This window comes from Chelon labrosus (assembly GCF_963514085.1).
Source record: "Chelon labrosus genome assembly, chromosome: 17".
NCBI lineage: Eukaryota > Metazoa > Chordata > Actinopteri > Mugiliformes > Mugilidae > Chelon > Chelon labrosus.
The window spans coordinates 19,850,138-19,867,340 of NC_140350.1; the positions used below are offsets into that span (position 1 = coordinate 19,850,138).

The 17,203-nt window shown below is 43.5% G+C and overlaps 1 protein-coding gene across 8 annotated transcripts in view; it reads left to right on the forward strand.

Moving 5' to 3' along the window:
• Positions 1-17,203, forward strand: part of tcf7 (transcription factor 7) — a 63,824-nt gene that overhangs the window by 36,066 nt on the left and 10,555 nt on the right. For 6 of the 8 annotated variants that reach the window (XM_084564103.1, XM_084564104.1, XM_084564105.1 and 3 more), the window contains exons 4-7: positions 1,841-1,967; positions 12,079-12,166; positions 15,765-15,854; positions 16,932-17,048. In XM_084564103.1, coding sequence (XP_084420229.1) covers positions 1,841-1,967; positions 12,079-12,166; positions 15,765-15,854; positions 16,932-17,048 — 422 coding nt within the window. The remainder of the gene's footprint in view (positions 1-1,840; positions 1,968-12,078; positions 12,167-15,764; positions 15,855-16,931; positions 17,049-17,203) is intronic. The other 2 variants (XM_084564110.1, XM_084564108.1) reach the window with 1 other exon arrangement.

Below are 17,203 nucleotides of genomic sequence, written 5' to 3' on the forward strand. Positions count from 1 at the left end.
ATCCTCTCCCACATCCCTTCAGTGCGCCTTCACCTCATTACGAATGCAGTCCACCTTTTCATAAAAACATCCTCCACCCCGCTCCACCATCGCCACGTCCTGCCCAGTCCCCGCACCTCCCGCTCCTTCGACTCCTCTCCGGTGCAGAGTTTTGTTTTCATGTGTCTCGACATTAAAAGCAGTTTAGGAGTTTGATCTTAGCGCCGGAGCTAGCCGTGTAGCATACACATGAGGGTCCATTTCTCTCTCTCTCTGTGTGTGTGTGTGTGTGTGTGTGTGTGTGTGTGTGTGTGTGTGTGTGTGGTTTGGTCAGTAAGAGGGAGAGTTTTAGATGCTGATGGATAGGAAAGGAGCTGTTGAAAGTGTGTGAGTGTGCGTGCGTTAATGTGGTGTGTGGCGTGTGGAAGCTCTGCCTTTAAGTGATAAGGTATTCACTTTGTACCTCAGCGGGAGGCCCAGCAAGTAGCGCCAGATCTCCCTCTCTGTAGTGCTGATGTTACACACTTCACGCACGCAGACGTTCATGCAAATTGGTCCTCACACACACACATATTTGTCTATCTCGGTGTACTAAATAAAAATCGCCCAGAAACTTTACTGCATCTCTGGCAAGACTTAACACGCAAAGACACACATCCGTTCATTCTTTTACACTTGCACCAGAAGAGATGTATAGTTACGGTTCCCCACGGAAACAATTACAGTGTCCAGTCCACACACACACATACACACACGTGGCCTGGTTCAAACGTATGCGGGGTAACTCTCTCCGAGGCCGCCCGGTTAGCCGCCTCCAACTTCGCAAACCGCTGTGACGTATCGTATGTCAGCCGACATGCTGCGAGCATTAGCAATAACTGGATTTCACGTAACTTATTGAAAGCCATTTGTAAACAGAAACATGAAAGCAAACAAGCTCGCACGCAGCCTCACTTGATCATCAAAGGCTTATCGATCAAATGGTCCTCCTCCTCCTCCTCCTCCTCCTCTGAAAACCAACGGGAGCAAAGTACAGCCCATCTGTTTTGTACCAAACCATGTATAAAATGTCCAGCTTTCTTCCTTTTCTTTCGCTCCTGCACGCGTTCAGGTGGATTTCTGAACCGGCGGATCATATGCTAATTCCCCCTCTAGTGTAGGTAAATGCTAAATTCTGAGACGCTTACATTTGCATCTTTGTGCGCCCGTGTAATCTTCCATCAGTGACGGAGAAGAAAGGAGATAAATATGAGATTTTCCCTAAATCTTTTCATGTCCTCGCCTATTTGGATGCATCTCGTGATTTCTTTTTATAGGCAAATGAATGAAAGGAAGGAAAACACGCCTAATTGTGATGCTCTTTGATCGTGTTCATCAGCTGAATGTGTGATCCCGGATCTTAGCGTCTTTGAAAGCATTTGCCAAACATTAGTAGAAATTACAATGATATAGGTTTATAAATGAGTTGGATTTGTGATCAAATTACGATGAAGTCTGGAATTGTCTCCTCACGGCTTAATCGGTTTATTTCACTGAAATATAAACCACTCTGCCTTATCTCAGTCTTGTTTTCAGAGCCATTCATAACGCTTACTGTGTCAGCTAACAGTGTTAAGCTGTAAATCTTGACAGGTAGCACGCTACCTTACACTTCTTTCCGTTTCTACACATGCATTTTTACACAATGAGCAGGTGTAAAGTTATAAACTTGAAGTGTGTTAACATCAAGATTAACTTGTGAGGTCTTGTGTTTGTACTTCTAATCAAACCCCCGAATTTTTCACTGATGAATGTGAAGACCTTGCAAAATCCCTGCTTTTGATTTTAATTAATTCGTGTTGTCGTTGTGTCTTGTCAACAGTCCAACAAAGTCTCAGTGGTGCAGCAGTCTCACGGGATGCACCCGCTGACGTCCCTCCTGCCGTACAGCAACGATCACTTCAGCCCGAGTCCTCCGCACCTGCCCACAGACATGAGCCAGAAGACAGGTGGGAACGCAAACACACCTGACCAAACACAAAAAGATTTTACTTCATGTTCACACGGAGACGCAGCAGAACGTACACAGCCGTCGTAAAAAAACACAAAAAAAAGTGGCTTCTTCAGTTATGAACGACTGGTTGGGAGTTTTAATTAGGAACATCTGTAGGTGGTGTACACCTGAAGGTCACGTGGCTACGCTCACATGCATCCAGACGCAGATTAGCCTGCTTTACCATGACCTGCATGACGTAAAGTCTCCACAGAGATCTTGTTAAGAAGTTGGTTGAATTTAAGAGGTTCCTCACAGACTCACATATACATTCACAAATAAACACAGTCTCCAGACAGCTGCTGAATTGTTGCTGTAATCCTCATCCACACAAAGTACGATCTGTGTCGACACCTCATTCATCACATCTGCACAGATGCTGCACACGCACACACACAAGAACATTGTGTCATTCCACCAGCAACACACACACACACACACGTAATGTAATATAACAAATGTAATATATTCATATTTTTACCCCCCAAACTTCCCCTCCCTCCCTTTCATATACACGCAGAGTATTTGTTGATCTCCCCTCGCCTCACACATGGACACACACGCATACACTCAGGCACGCACACAGTGTGTGAAGTGGGAGCACCAACTCCGTAAGCCTGTGGCGGTCCCACTGCCGCTCTGAAGTGGCCTAGTCTTCTGAAGGGACCGCCAGCCACACACAGACACGCTAACACACACACACACACACACACACACAAAGATGGAAACAATTAGGGTGACAATCGCGCAAACCATCGCAGCAGCACACACGAGGTTCTCCTTAGCGAGCGCTGCACATACAAACACACGCTGCACTCTGTTTGAAAGTCACAAACAGACACACCCTGACTTTTAAACACTATAGGAGTTTTTGCCATGCTTGGGGCCGAGCTCGAAGGGGTGGCACAGTTACTGTTACCGGGGTATGTCTTGCATTTTGCTCTGGTGCAATATATCTCGACCACTGCTCATTGGACTAAACATAAAAGCAACTCAAGAAGTACACATACATGTATTAAGAGGGCTCGATACTATAGCATGTGGAAGAGTTTGACTTACTTTACCAGTGTCTATCTTTGAATGCTCGTTAAGTGTTTCCATTAAAGTCCCTGAGCACACTCATGCTCCTATGTAGATTAACTACTTTTAATGTAAATGTTGAAGCAGCCTCTCTTCTAGTGCATCCCTCTGGATTAACGTTCGATTAGCACAGAGCCCAGGTTGTAGCCTACACCAGTATATACTTCTGTGTTGAGTTTCTCTGCGGACTTCACAGAGTCGATGGTTTGTACGACCGCTGAGTGAGGTGGAAGGAAGGTAGAAGTTCTTTGTGCTTATTGAGGAATACGAACTTTGGATATTTGGATATTTGATTTCTGTTACGGCGTGGGGTATAGCACGCAGAGGCAAAAATCTGGCCCTGGGCTGACACTATGACCCTCACCGAGCCGGCGTTCGTCAACCCGAACCTCCTTCGCATCCCTACTCGTGGGACGGCGTCTCTCAGCTGCACATTGCTCATTCTGCAAAAAGACAAGAGCACGAGAGACGCCAGAAGACAGAAAGACGAAGGAAGGTTGAGGGAAATAGAAACGAATGTTTGGAGGTTTGTTGACTTGCAGAGAAATGAAACTAAGAGATCACTATTTTATTGAGTAACCATTAGATGTAATTCTGCGGTTTCTTAGTAAATGTATGAACGGCAGGGCTAACAGTCACAACCGCACAAACTGCTAACATTTCCGACACACTTGTGTGTGTAAGAAAAATTAAAAGAAAAATTTAATCGTGTGCTGTTTGTGCTTCTCAATGCAGCTTCAGGGACCTGTTTTTTTTGCCTGTTTACTTAAAATCAAGTCAAAAGTTGCTTCTCGGTAAACAACACAAACCCAAATGACTCTGATTAAGCGTCATTATGATGATGTGCTGCCAACTAAAAAAAAAAAAGAGTAGGAGGCTGAGAGCGCAGGGAGAAATCAGCAGCAGCTATCCTGTGCTGTCAGAGAAGTCGCAGTTTTATACACTGACATCCGTGGAAATTGATGTCCAGATACGGCCACGTTAAATTCATCGGTCTCCTAACGCTGCACGGATTTTCCTCGGGAGCTACTGCGTTTAAAATCTCTCTCGAGTCTCCCAAGTTCCCGACGAGATAACTAAAGGATTGCGGAAAGTTGAAAAAAAAAGAATAGAAGAGAAACGAGGTTGAGAGCAAGACAATAGAGAGGAGGAGGGAGGAGAAAAAAAAAAAAAGAAACGAGATGAACAAAAGTCTTTTATCAGCTCTGATTAGGTATTACACAGAGTCTAACCTGAGGCAGTCTCCTGCCTGCTCCGTCTGGAAATCCCCCTTTTTCCTACAAACACACTCTCCTTGTCTGGGTCTAGACTGTGTGTGTGTGTTTGTGTGCGTGTGTGTGTGTCCACGGCTGACGCTAGCGCTGTGACTCAGCCCATAATGACAGACTGAACCACCTGCTTCTAACTCACACACACACACACACGCACTGCTAACACCTGGCTGCATCGTATAACCTTTCTCAGACCATCTCACCTGAGTTATCACTGCCTCCATTCACGGTGCACGCACACACACACACACACACACACACAGAAGCACACCGACGCACGCCGCCTTACCTCACTTCTCAGATCATTCATCAGCTGCTCGGAGGAATGAGCTATCTCACCTGTGATGTCATTTTTCGGCACGCCTTTTCTGTTCTCCTGCGTCGCCCGGGCTCAACGCGGATCAATACGTTTCTGTAGCTGTTGACAGAGGTTTCAGGGGATTAAGGCGTAATTATGGAGAGCCGATCTGAGGCTTCAGTTTTGAAATGTTAACTCTTGAGTGCAGGATGTCGGCTGTAGGGGGAACTGAAAACACAAGACCGAAAATGGCAACAGTTTTCGTAGAAATGTGTGATATTTCATGGAAATTAATGATTAGATAACCAGTTCCAGACTGCATGTGTCTACCAGTCGGGGCTTGATTCAGAGTTGTACTCATGCCTTGATTTTGCAGCTGAAGAGCATGTACGGTGGCCAGCAGGGACCAAGTCTGAGAGCAGGCAGTGCGTTTTAATACACTTTGCCAAATCACACTGCTTCCTCTTCTTTTCTAATGGAAGTAATGAAAAACATTTTCCTTACCAGTCTCTCAGATTTTCTTTCACCGTTGTCCAACCAGTCTTGGTCAGGTGCGTGTTTACATAACAGCAGTGGCGTCCACGCAGGCTCACGTTACATTCGGTCCACAGATCTTATGTTAAAAGCAGTCAGTGTTGGCGGTCTCGGCTATCCAGGAATTGAAACTTCACATTATTATCTGATGTAGCCTGAAAACAAACATTTTATCTGGCGTTTGTTTTTGTGAAGCAGTCGAGCATCATTTAGATCAGATTAGATTCAACTTGATTGTCATTGTTTAAATACAAGGCAACGAAATGCAGTTAGCATCCAACCAGATATGCAGAAGCAGTAAGTGCAGAGTATGTGCATATGTATAGATACACATTCATTCATTCATCTTCTGTAACCGCTTGTCCTGTGAAGGGTCATGAGGGTGGGGCTGGAGCCTATCCCAGCTGACATCGGGTGAACACCCTGCCCTGGACAGGTCTCCGGTCTATCTCAGGGCTAACACAGAGAGACAGACAACCATTCACACTCACACCTACGGCCAATTTAGAATCACCAACGAACCTAACCAGCATGTCTTTGGACGGTGGGAGGAAGAACATGCAAACTCCACGCAGAAAGGCCCCAGTCGGCCTGGATTCGAACCCAGAACCTTCTTGCTGTGAGGCATCAGTGTATTAAACCCAGTATTAAACTATTTCTATAGTATTTCTATAGTTAATACAAACTATTCCAGTTGCGGCAGGATATGCACATCAGAACATGAACAGCAGGTGATGTTCTGTTCTGGAGGGATTCACCAGCGTGATTGGGGGGTTATTGCAGGGTTGTGAGACAGCTGTGGGAAAGAACTGTCCCTGGGGACTGCTAGTTTTGGACCGCAGGCACCTGTAGCGTCAACCTGAGGGTAGTCACATCTTCATATCATATCTTGACTCTTTCTGTAAAGCACGAGGCTTCTTTTTTTTATCTATTCATCCACAAATGCAGAATTTATTTACTTTTTTCTACTGATTCCTGCATTACTTGACCTCAGTAATATAGTACAGATAGCTGCCATCATACTATCATACCATATGATCATGGATGTGTTTATCTATTTCTGTCTCTCTCCAGGCCCCTTATTACATTAGTTATGCATCACTTACACAGAAAGGTCAAAGGCAAGTCAAGGCTGTGATTACCATTTTTATTCTATATCTCTTTGTGAATCACCACACGCCAACTATGTGTGAAAGTTCACTGTACCTGTTCTTTCTTCTTCTTGTTGACGTCGTGTTGGTTGCAGACAAAAGGATGTTCACGTGAGGGTTTTTTTTTTTTTTTTTTTTTGCGTGCAAACACAGAAAGTTATAATTCTGCTCCAGGTTGATTGAGTTCACAGCTCTCACTTATTCTCACTGCACAGTTCACTTCCTGTGTTGTTACCATCACCGCCCACTGTCTGTTTTCACTGCTGCACAAAACCTTTAGTGAAATTTGGAAGATTTTACAAACCGATTGATATTCTCTATACCTCCCCGTCACTCGTCCCACTTTAATGGACTTTAATGGAAAATCTCTTCTTCCCCCTAAAACTGGTTGAACAGTCTGTGGCACATAAACAACATCCGGCCCAGAGAAGATATCGAGTATCTGGAGAGATTTTTAGTGACATAAAGATCTTTCTAATCCTGGTTCTAAATTTAGCTGCAGTGCAGTTAGAGGTGAAGACTCTTGTCACACCTAAGCCCCTGCTTTACGTCGTCACCTCGCGCCGGTGCAGAAGAGAAGACTTAAAATTAGAGACTTGCAGTGACAATGACAGGAATGCAAGGGTGCCAGTTTCCTACGTAACCTTTGTGTTGTGTTTTGTAATTACGCAACACATGTGTGTCCAGGATTAATAGCTTTTGGAAAATTTTGTATGAATGTCTTTAATTTAATAGAATACACAATTATCTGCCAAACTGAGTTTACATTTTCAATCATTTCAATCAATTAAAAGCTTCAAAATGCAGCTCAGAGCATTACAACGTGAAAAAAAAGGAAAGAGCAGAAACTTTACATCAGTCTAAAAATGTCCGTGTCCCTTCTGCTGCGGTTGTTTTTGGCGCTGGGCGATCCAGCTGGTCAACCATAACTCCACGTGTGATTCATAAGTCGAGCTGTTGTTTTCCCAGTCCATCGAGCACGGCCTCATCGCTTTGCCTGCGCTTCCGATATGACTGTTGGCTTCGGACAATGGGGTTAGAAAATACAGAGTGAAAAAGTGGAAGTGAAACATGTCTGCTCACTGTGAGACCAACACTTACCCTGTAGTATTGTATGTCTTGCAGTATTACTGTACATGTGAACAGAAGGAGTGTGACTGGTTGCGTATCGCACGCTTCAGTTACCTCAGCAGAAAGCCACTGCACTCCTGGCTATTTTTAAATTATTATTATTATTTTACAGTAAGTGTCAAGATGTTTGAAACTTTAATTATCATAAATAAAACCCGCGAAAATACCTGATCTCAGTAAATTCTCACCGAAGCCCTGTATGTGTATTAATCCACGCCTGAAAAATAAAAATAAAAACTTTTTTTTATTATTCCTTTTTAGGGTAAAATCTGCTAAAAACTACATGTTCTGTTTGTTTCAGGAAAGTTTTCAATTTGTTTAGATTTACAAATTCAGTAGTAAGCAATTAGCTTCACAGTGTACACCAGACAAACCTATTTCTTCTTTTATTTGACTTGTTAACAATATATAACAATCACAAAGAAGATGTTTTCGTTTTTATTTTTTCCATTTTGCATATAGTTTCAGTTTGTACAGTTTTATTATTATTATATTTAATGATTACCTACATATAAGTAATTATTTTCTGTATCACACATTTAAATATGCAAACGAGGCACTATCTGGTTAAATCGTTAGCAACTTTAAATAAGGCCAAAGTCGTCATTTTTTACAGCAGCGAATTGCTGTTTTCATTCCGCCGTAAATTAGAAAAATGTTGTCAACAGCCAGAGAAATAAATCAATCTTTGGCATGTTTTTTTTTTGGGAGGGGGGAATGAAATGTTTAATAAATAGGACTATGAATGATTCATGAACAAACGGCTCGGTCTCAACCTTCGAAATATAGATTGGAATAAAACGGGAAAGTTTGGTGTATGTAAGTTGCACTGAAGTGGAGGAGTTTTTGTAAAGTGAATATATTTAACTGCGAATCTTCCCCAGCTGATTTCTTACACTGAGACAATTTCCTCTAAAGCAAGTTTGAAGTCTGAAATGTTATGCAATAGGTAAACGTGCAAATGACGTGTTAATTAGTGACGTAACCATTGATTTCCACACATTTTCAACAGATAACCTGCATTAAAATAAGACTAAATATAAATATTCCCAAAAGGCTGAAATAAAAACATCTTAAAGTTAACCAGTTGACCAGTGGAGATGATATTTATTCTATTTTGTGCCGTTTTTTTCACTTAGTATGTGAAATACTTCACACACTGTCACCGTTTGCATTGCAGAAGTGATGGCGAGAGTGTGAGTCACTCTGCTTAAAGACACATCATGAGAAAATGGAAATGATGTATTGGAAATGGAACGTGATGAATAAGGGGACAAATTTAAAAGAGTCATATTAGACATAACTTGTTCAAGCTGTAGTTTTATACTGTAAGAAAATTACTTTTACTATTACTCTTGACTTTTGAAGTTTGAAGTTTGAAGAAAGAAAGTTACTCCTCCAGGACTTGAGTAAAATTTGTCATCACTCATTACGGCCCTTACTGTAACAAAACACTACAAAGTTTCTTCTGGTCTTGGGCCCTTTTATGTACACCACACAGGCTGATTGTCAAGTCATTTAAACGCTCAGATGCTGCAGCGCTTTCACTCTCAGTGGTTAGAACCACCACAGCACTTTATCAGTGCTGGAATACTATTTTCAGCTCCTCGACTCTCAGTTTAACACGCACACGTTCAGATACCGAGCTCACGCAGTGCCAGTTTGACTCAAATGGTTTCTCTTTGAAGTGTTTCCCGAGACGCTGACATGGAGGCCGTGAGATAGTTGCTCTACTTGTTATTAGACGGCGGCTTTTTTTTTTTTTAAAAAAAGGGGCATTCCAAAGAAAACTGCCCCATTACTGCCACTAATTTTCCCCTTCAGGTTTCCCAACAGCACACACAGAGCTGATAGTGTCAAAGCAGAGGCACATAAAAAAAAAAACAAAAGAAAAAAAAAAAAGAACGTGACTTACAGAAACCGGCGTTGTGTTTCCGTCACATTCAAGTGTGGCTAATTAAGGGCTAAAACAAAACAGTTCTGTTCAGGATTCCTGTTTTGATGCTTGCTGCCGCACAGTCATTTTAGGGAAAATGGTTGATTTCGAAAAAGGATGTCGAGCTCTCGATATCACCACAGGTATTAGCATTCCCTTGCCATCGGTGCTGTTATGCATGAGTGCGCTTAGCACGGGCGAGGAGTTTAATTGGGCAATCTGTTGCATTCATCAGGTTTAATTACAAGAAATGTATCAGTTCAATTTTAAGCTTATATAATATTAATACTTGCTCAAGGGCGTTTTCTGACTGACGGTGGGAAAACAACAACATGGGTAGTGTTGAAAGTGAGTTGAAAGATGAAGCTCTGGTTAAAGCTTCTGTATTTTAATCTCTAACAAGTTCTAATCTGAGCAAATGGGTTTGGTTTTTTTTCTGTTTCACCTTTAGTTCAGATTAAAAGAAACCTCAAAGCTACGAGCCGAGCTCTCTGGAGTAAAGTGCAGATGTAAATACCTTCTTGAACTTTCTCACATAATTTAATGCCCATTGCGACGACTAGGGGTAATTATTTCAGCTCTGTTTCTCACTTTCAGTTTGGCATGGCAGGCTGCCACCAAACGACTACAATACCCATGAGCCTCTGCCGCCGGTGCAGAAGAGAGTTCACATGAGAATAAAAGAAATATACACAAAAGAGGCCCAGAATGCCAAACTGGCTTGTTTTCACTTATACTTTTTTCTGCAAAATCTTGATAAAGTTGCATCTCAAATAATTTATGTTCATAGACTTAGAAGAAGGAGAAGAATAAGTTTTATTGTGCTGCAGCTCTTTGATTCTGAAGGAATAAAAGTAGAAACTATAGCAGCAATACACAATAAAATACAGTATATACAATAAAAGCACACAGTAGCGCACAAATTAATGTGTTTAGTACAGTTGGGAATAACAGCATTTTAGTTATAACTCAGCCTTTTTAGCAAAGATACTACTATTCTGGATGTATGCCACTTGGAAGGGTGGCAAAACCTCTTCAAAAGAAACTCCATCGAGCCACGTTGCTCTTGTTTTGGGTTTGTTTTTTGTAGATATATCATGAGCTGGATGATCTTTTGATATTTTGCTCTCATGGTTGAGCCCCACACGTCGTCTGTGGGAATAAAACGGAAAAATGTTGCACGCATTCGACTGGAAGTCATAAAAGCGTTTTGCCACATCATCGTCGAAAGTCCCTCCGTTTTTTTGTCGCCGTGTCATTGTTATTGTTCAGCGTTGATTGATTAGGTTAAGCCCTGTGTTTCCAATAAATGGACCCCGATTTATGCTGAAAATCCTCCGTGGTCTAACTGTGATGCGTGATGTGAAGGCGCTGCAGCAGCAGAGCTCGAAAAGTCCCTTCTGCCTCTTTTATTTAACGCTGCGTTTAAAGCGCATTTGATGATACAGTGACGTACTGGAGCCCCCTGCTTGTGGCCTAACTATTTAATCGCTGCAAACAAGTTAAAAAAAAAAAACAAGCTTTACTAAGTCTGTTAAACCTTTAACTTGTTAACACATGCAGTGTAATAGACACAGTAAATTAAAAACTCAATTTACAGAGAAAGTAGTTTTGTTTGTCTGCATTTGAATTACGGCATCTGACGATACAGTAAATGCACCGGGATTAAAATAATCAAGGGGAGGCAGAGGAAGAGAGAATAAATGGCAGGATAGTTTGGATGCATTCTGGGGAAAAGACAAAGAGGGGGGAAAACAAAAAGAGCAGAGGTCTGTAATGAAGGAGGGTAAAAGGTAAAAAAGAGGGGTGAGAACGAGGGCAGAACCGACGAGCACGAGAGTCTGGACCTTTTGAAGGGAGGAGGGGCGGCGGGAGAGAAGGGAGAGAGAGAGAGGGTGTGGTGGGAGAGACGGGATGAGAGGAAGGGTTGGAGTGGTGAGACAGGTCGACTGACTCAGTCGCATTCCTGTCATCCAGATTTATAGCAGCTCGGGGTCCTGAAACAGGCCCCGGAGCCGTGGCCAAATTACAGTCATCTAGAGCATTCCTCTGCTGCAAACACAGGTTAGCAGCCGGGCCGCGCTAAGTGCTAGGTGCTGCCTGTTGACAAATGACTTCCTTTGAAGGGCACAAAGAGGAGAGACAGTCAGGGAGAGACTGGATATTTACTGTGTGAGGGCAGCGAGTCGAGCTGTCTGTGTTTCTTTTGTTGGAAAACAATTTGCCTATAAGTAGAGATGAAGAATGTTGCCTTATGTGTGTGTGTGTGTCTGTGTGTGTGTGTGTCTACTTGTATGTCATTCTTAAATGTGGGCTCCTTTACCACGGCCCCTGAACTCGTGCAGAGTAAACCGATGAAACCAACTGGAAACATCAGTTCCCAGCAGACACACACTCAGACAGGGTGGATCAGGAGTGTGTGCCCTGGGTTAAGGACTTCTCCGCAGTTAATAGCAGGTTCCCAGGCTGCTAATAGTAGCTAATAGCCCATCAGATTTGAGGCCAGGGGGTCGTTGGACGCTGACCCAACAACAAACTGTGTTTAAAGACACAAACATTTATTAACAGTGTGTGGGTTTTATAGCGTCTGTCCGAAGCAACGTTATACAAATGAGGAATATTGTGATTACAGTGCTGTTAATTGTTAATGTGTGTGTGTTCTCCAGGCGTTCACAGGCACCAGTCCCAGGACCTCTCGGGGTATTACTCCCTTCCTCCGGGCGGCGTCGGCCAGATCACTCCCTCCATGAGCTGGTGAGTCTCACACGCACAAAATAAGCGTTTTATTTCTGTCGCTCGTTCTTAAATTTGATGGACTAGAATATTAGTCGCAGCTTTAAACAACACATTTAAGCTTTTTAAATGTGATTATTTACTTATTTTCTTAGTTTTGTCTTAATCTCTTTCAACAAAAGCTCAGACTAAACATTTTGGGAAACTGTGAAGGGCACTTTTCAACATATCTGTTACCTTTAAGTCTAACCATCTTGTCAAAATAACCTAAAGAATAGCCGATAATTAAAATAATTGCTAGTTGCATCCCTACAAATAGGCTTCAGCTGTGTAGTAACTGATTTAACCCTTAACCCAGGAATAATCCCTTTTCCAGCCTGATTAAAGAAGCTGCAATTTTCCCCCAAAAATGTTGTCCACTAACCATCCCAAACACCTCCGCTGTGACCGGGGGTCAACGGTACATACGTCTCCGGGTGTCAGGGAAGCTGACCCCATGTCCCGTTGTCATGGAAACCTCCTTCTTTGAACCTGTCGGTTCAGGAGTCTCCGTGGCCTCTGGTCAAAACAAAAGGAATGCGGAGGACTGAAAAATTGTCAACAAAAAAAACGATTACGAGAAGGTTGACGGAGTGCGTGGTCTGATTTGGATGATGTTGCCAGGAAGACATCAGCACTGAGCATGAGTCGTGCAGTGTCCTGGATTTTGTTCAGTGCATCTGCATCTACACATCTGCATATGCCACTTTAATTTCATCCCCCGAGATGAGGTGGCTTCTGGGAAATCGCCTTAGCCTTCTCCTGTGCGCATTTTATCCGGTGTTATAGAAGTTTGTGTTTTGATTTTTCCAATAGTTTCTTGTGGCATCGCATCAGTCAGAAACACATCTGTTCCACACATTCAGTCGTTTCAATTCAGGTTTCCGTCAATCCCGTGGGTTGATTGTGAGCTTGCAATGTCACGCTGGTTGATTGTGAATTTATAATGTCAGACTTCCATTGATTTATGGATCAACACAAATCCATTTATTACAACCTACAGTATCTTTGCCTGGACAAATCCCCTCCAGGAATATTTAAAGGCTTACATCAAATGTCATGGAGATTTGGGATGAAAGCTTTAAAAGTTTGTGTGTGTGCGTGTGTGTGTTTATGTCGGACGACGGGCCGTCTGTCCCCGAACGTTTCTCAAGTCTGTTGATTTACAGGCGTTTTATCTTTTTCAGACGAGAACCCTTCACTATGGATTTTCACAAGTATTATTAACTGCTAATCTCCTTTAACCCAGATTATCTGCTTGTTTTGGCCCCTTCTAAGGCTCTTCTTTATTGGAGGAGGGGGGAGGAGGAGGGGAACAGTGAGAATAAGACGTTAAATGTCAAACTGTTGTTTTCTGTTGTGCTGATTTTCAGCCCTGGTCTCAGCTCCTGTCCCTTCACGACCACCTCGGTGCATCCTGTCCAGCTTATTGGCTGGTTTGGTTTAGTGGCTTGGTGTCAGGAAGCATTTGTTTTGTTGTTTGTAACTATGTGAGACATACACACAGGAAGAGACGAGGTGCAGTGTGGTGACAAATCATAGAGTTGTGGAGATTATAGGCCACTGCCAAGTTGAACTGTTCTCCAAAATGAGCAATGAGAGCAACTGATACAGCTGATTAGCATGTTTCACGGAGTTCCCCAAACGTTTATCGCAAGGAAGCACCGTCCACAACTTTGGTACCTATCATAAAATTCACCGTGCTGTCGGCAGGCTTGGAGCATTAGATGAACTCAGATGACAGCAAGAAGATTTGGCTCCGTCCGTACACTAGCAACATTTGTATTTTACGCTTGTTTCACTCAAACATTTGGGATGGGATCTATATGCAAGAGGGTTGCCTTGGCAACCAGAACCTGATATGTCCCGGTAGCGTCGGACAGCAGTCGAAATAAAGATGACACGTCACCATGCAGAATGTCGTAGCTATAAGAGATTTAAAAGAGCATGAGCATTGAGCTGTTGAGAAAGCTAAGCTAATAAACATTTAGTTTAATACTCAGACCCTAGCGCCTTAGCCTGACGTGCACATCCCCAGAAATGTAGCCACGCGCCATGGCGACGCAGACCGCAAGAGCTGTGATTGGTCCACTTGGTAGTAACGCGTTTCCACTTTAGTATTTCCGGCTGCTTCTCCATCTCCGCAATTTTCCAATTGATTGTTTTGGATCAATAAAGATGGAACGCATCGAGGAAAGGTTAACGGAGGAGGTTCGGAGATACAAACATTTGTACGACTCGTCTTTGGCGAAATTTCGGCAAAAGTTTCAGTCGCTTTTGTTGAAAGTGAAGCAGGAAGTAGAAACAAAAATTTACCCGACTGGCAAAAAAGACACAGCGGCGACTAGCGTGACGAGTGCACAAGTATAACTGGCTCACACAATCGTAGGCTACGTACGTAGGTTACGCCGTCTATGTCCCGCGTAGCTATAAAGGTATAAACCGCACTTTAGAGGTAATTTTTTTTACGTCAGAACACTTCTTGCAACTACAAGCGACAACCAAGTGCTAACCAGCACAATGGAGCTGGGCGTCAAGCTTTTAATTCCCAGCATACCTCTGTCCAGTCAGGCCTTTTTCACATGAGGAGTTATTTTTCAGTTTCGAGTGTGCCGCGTCTCAGGAGGCGCTGCGTTTAGTTTTGAACTACTTCTATCTGAGCAACACTTGACCTGTGTTGTGGCGTGACCTCAGTTAAAACAGGATTACGGTGTAAATGGTCCTTCAGGAGCTGAGCCCAGTAATCTGTGGATCTCTTCCCGGCTAAGGGTGTCTGCTTTTGGGCTTTACTGAATGTGTAGTGCTTCTTCCTGGGGGCTAAAGAATGGATACAGTTAAGCACAAGAGGAGGAGATGAGAAGTGGAAGTATGTGTGATGATAATTGTTGAGGTGGTTTAAGTGAGATGTGGATTGAAGTGTGTGTGTGTGTGTGCATATGTTGAAACACTGGGATGAATCAGTCGAAAGGGGGGGATGGTTGTATTGGCTCTCAGGAGGTAGAAGTGTGGTTTTCTGCATATCAAAGGCTCTTTCTTACACCCCGTCCCCACCCTCGACCTCCCACGGTGCGTGCGGGTGAGTGTGTGTTTGTGCTCCCACTAAGCCAAGTATTGACACACAGCTGTCAACGGTGCTGATCCAGACTTTCCACGGGGCATCGACCGTGCATCGCGGCACCGTGACGGGATTTAAGCCTTTATGTGAGAATGAGCAAACTTATGTACTGGCCCCAGGTTTTATGTGGATTTATTTTGTACATTTAACAAATGCACGAAGCTGAAGGTTCAAACGAAGCGTTCCTAATAAATAAATAAAAAAAAGGATAGACAACTTATATTAGGTAAGACAGGATGGAAAACAGTTATAGGACAATAAATAAAAAAGAAATCAGAAGAAAGTGAATCATTATTTTTCCTTACAGCTTCCCAATAATTATCCCTGGAGCCGGGAAGTAATGCATAAAATTAGTCAATGTTGTAGTAGATTTCAATTGACCTTAAAGGTTAAAAACCAGATTTTACCTGCAAAGCTAAAAGGCACCAACTGCTGCCATTTCTCCCCTCTGCTGTGCTGTGGCAGGCAGAGCCAGCCGGTCTACCCTGGCCTGTCCCCCTGTGGATTCAGGCAGACCTACTCCTCCAATCTCCCCAGCGCCTCGTCCTACTCCAGGTACCGTAGCCGGCCAACTGGCCTGACAAAGCCAGCCGGAGCCAAAGGCAAAAAAAAAAAAAGCTCTGCATCATCAACTCCTGTTTATAGCACATTTAAAATGCCTGAGCAGGAGTTTTCCGTTCACCGCGGCAAACTCGCGTTTCGGCCAGATTTCATTGGGCGGCCGCTGTAAAAGTCTCTATTGGAGGCAGTGTGCTGTAAACAGGACGGGTCCAGTGCTGCGCCAAAACAAGCTGAGTCGAGGCAAAACTCAGGGCGAGCCCGGCTAATCGCTGCTGCAGGAAAGGCTACATGTGCGCATCGAGAAAACAAACTCTACCATTGGGACAACTGCTTTTTTTCTTTGTTATCGCTGTCTTGTCCGTTATTTGTTTACCTGTCTGTCTCCCTGACCCATCACACTCACTGGTGAAACGAACATTTTGGGTGTGACCCTTGAGACCCCAGTGTGTGTTTGACGGAGCTACAGTGTCTTTTGTGCATTTGCTTTAGCTTGCTTACGAGTCAAATTAGCCTGATTTCAACCTGAAGTATCAGTGATATAATCTTCAAAATCACACCTCCAGAAATGCATAATTAAGCGGTGTTAATTATGCATCTCTGTGGCTAAAGCTCGAATTATTCAAGTGCAGCAAACCCCACTTAAATGCTGCAGCTCTGTCCATTCTAATATTCAGATAGTAGTCGGACCGTCTTCTGTAAAGGTGCTGACAGCTGCAGCATACCTACATGAATAAACTGGACACACGGCATTAGGAAGTGTATGAATTCAGGTTTCAAACTAATCTCGAGATGTTAAAAAAGGATTTTCCTCGTCTCCCAACCTTTCTCTCAGCAATGCTTGGGCGCCCTCTAGTGATAACAGGGCGCTGCATCATAAAAAAACAAAAATGTAAGCCCACAGGGAGGCTTTCAACGCTTTTAGGCGCACTGCTTACCCAAACCTCTCGCTCTTGCTTTGACGCTCACCGCCCCCGATTCGCCGCTTCGTTGTGACTCCTCGCTCGTCTCTCATCTCCCCTCCACCTTTCCTCTCTTCCACCCTTGTCTTCTATTCCCCCCCCCCCTTGCCAGGTTCCCTCACTCTCTGATGCTCGGACCGTCAGGCATGCATCCCACAGGGATCCCCCACCCTGCCATAGTGCCCCCTTCAGGCAAACAGGAACATGACCAGTACGACAGGATGTATGTGTAAGTACTGCCCACACGTCGGGTCATGAGTAATCAGTACGCCCTCTTTCACAAATCAAATTCCTGTATTTAAATCTTTACAAGGTTTGTGCTACTGTTTTAATGAACTTATAACACTGATGTTTTTATTTTACCCTTTAATTGCTTCTTCAGCG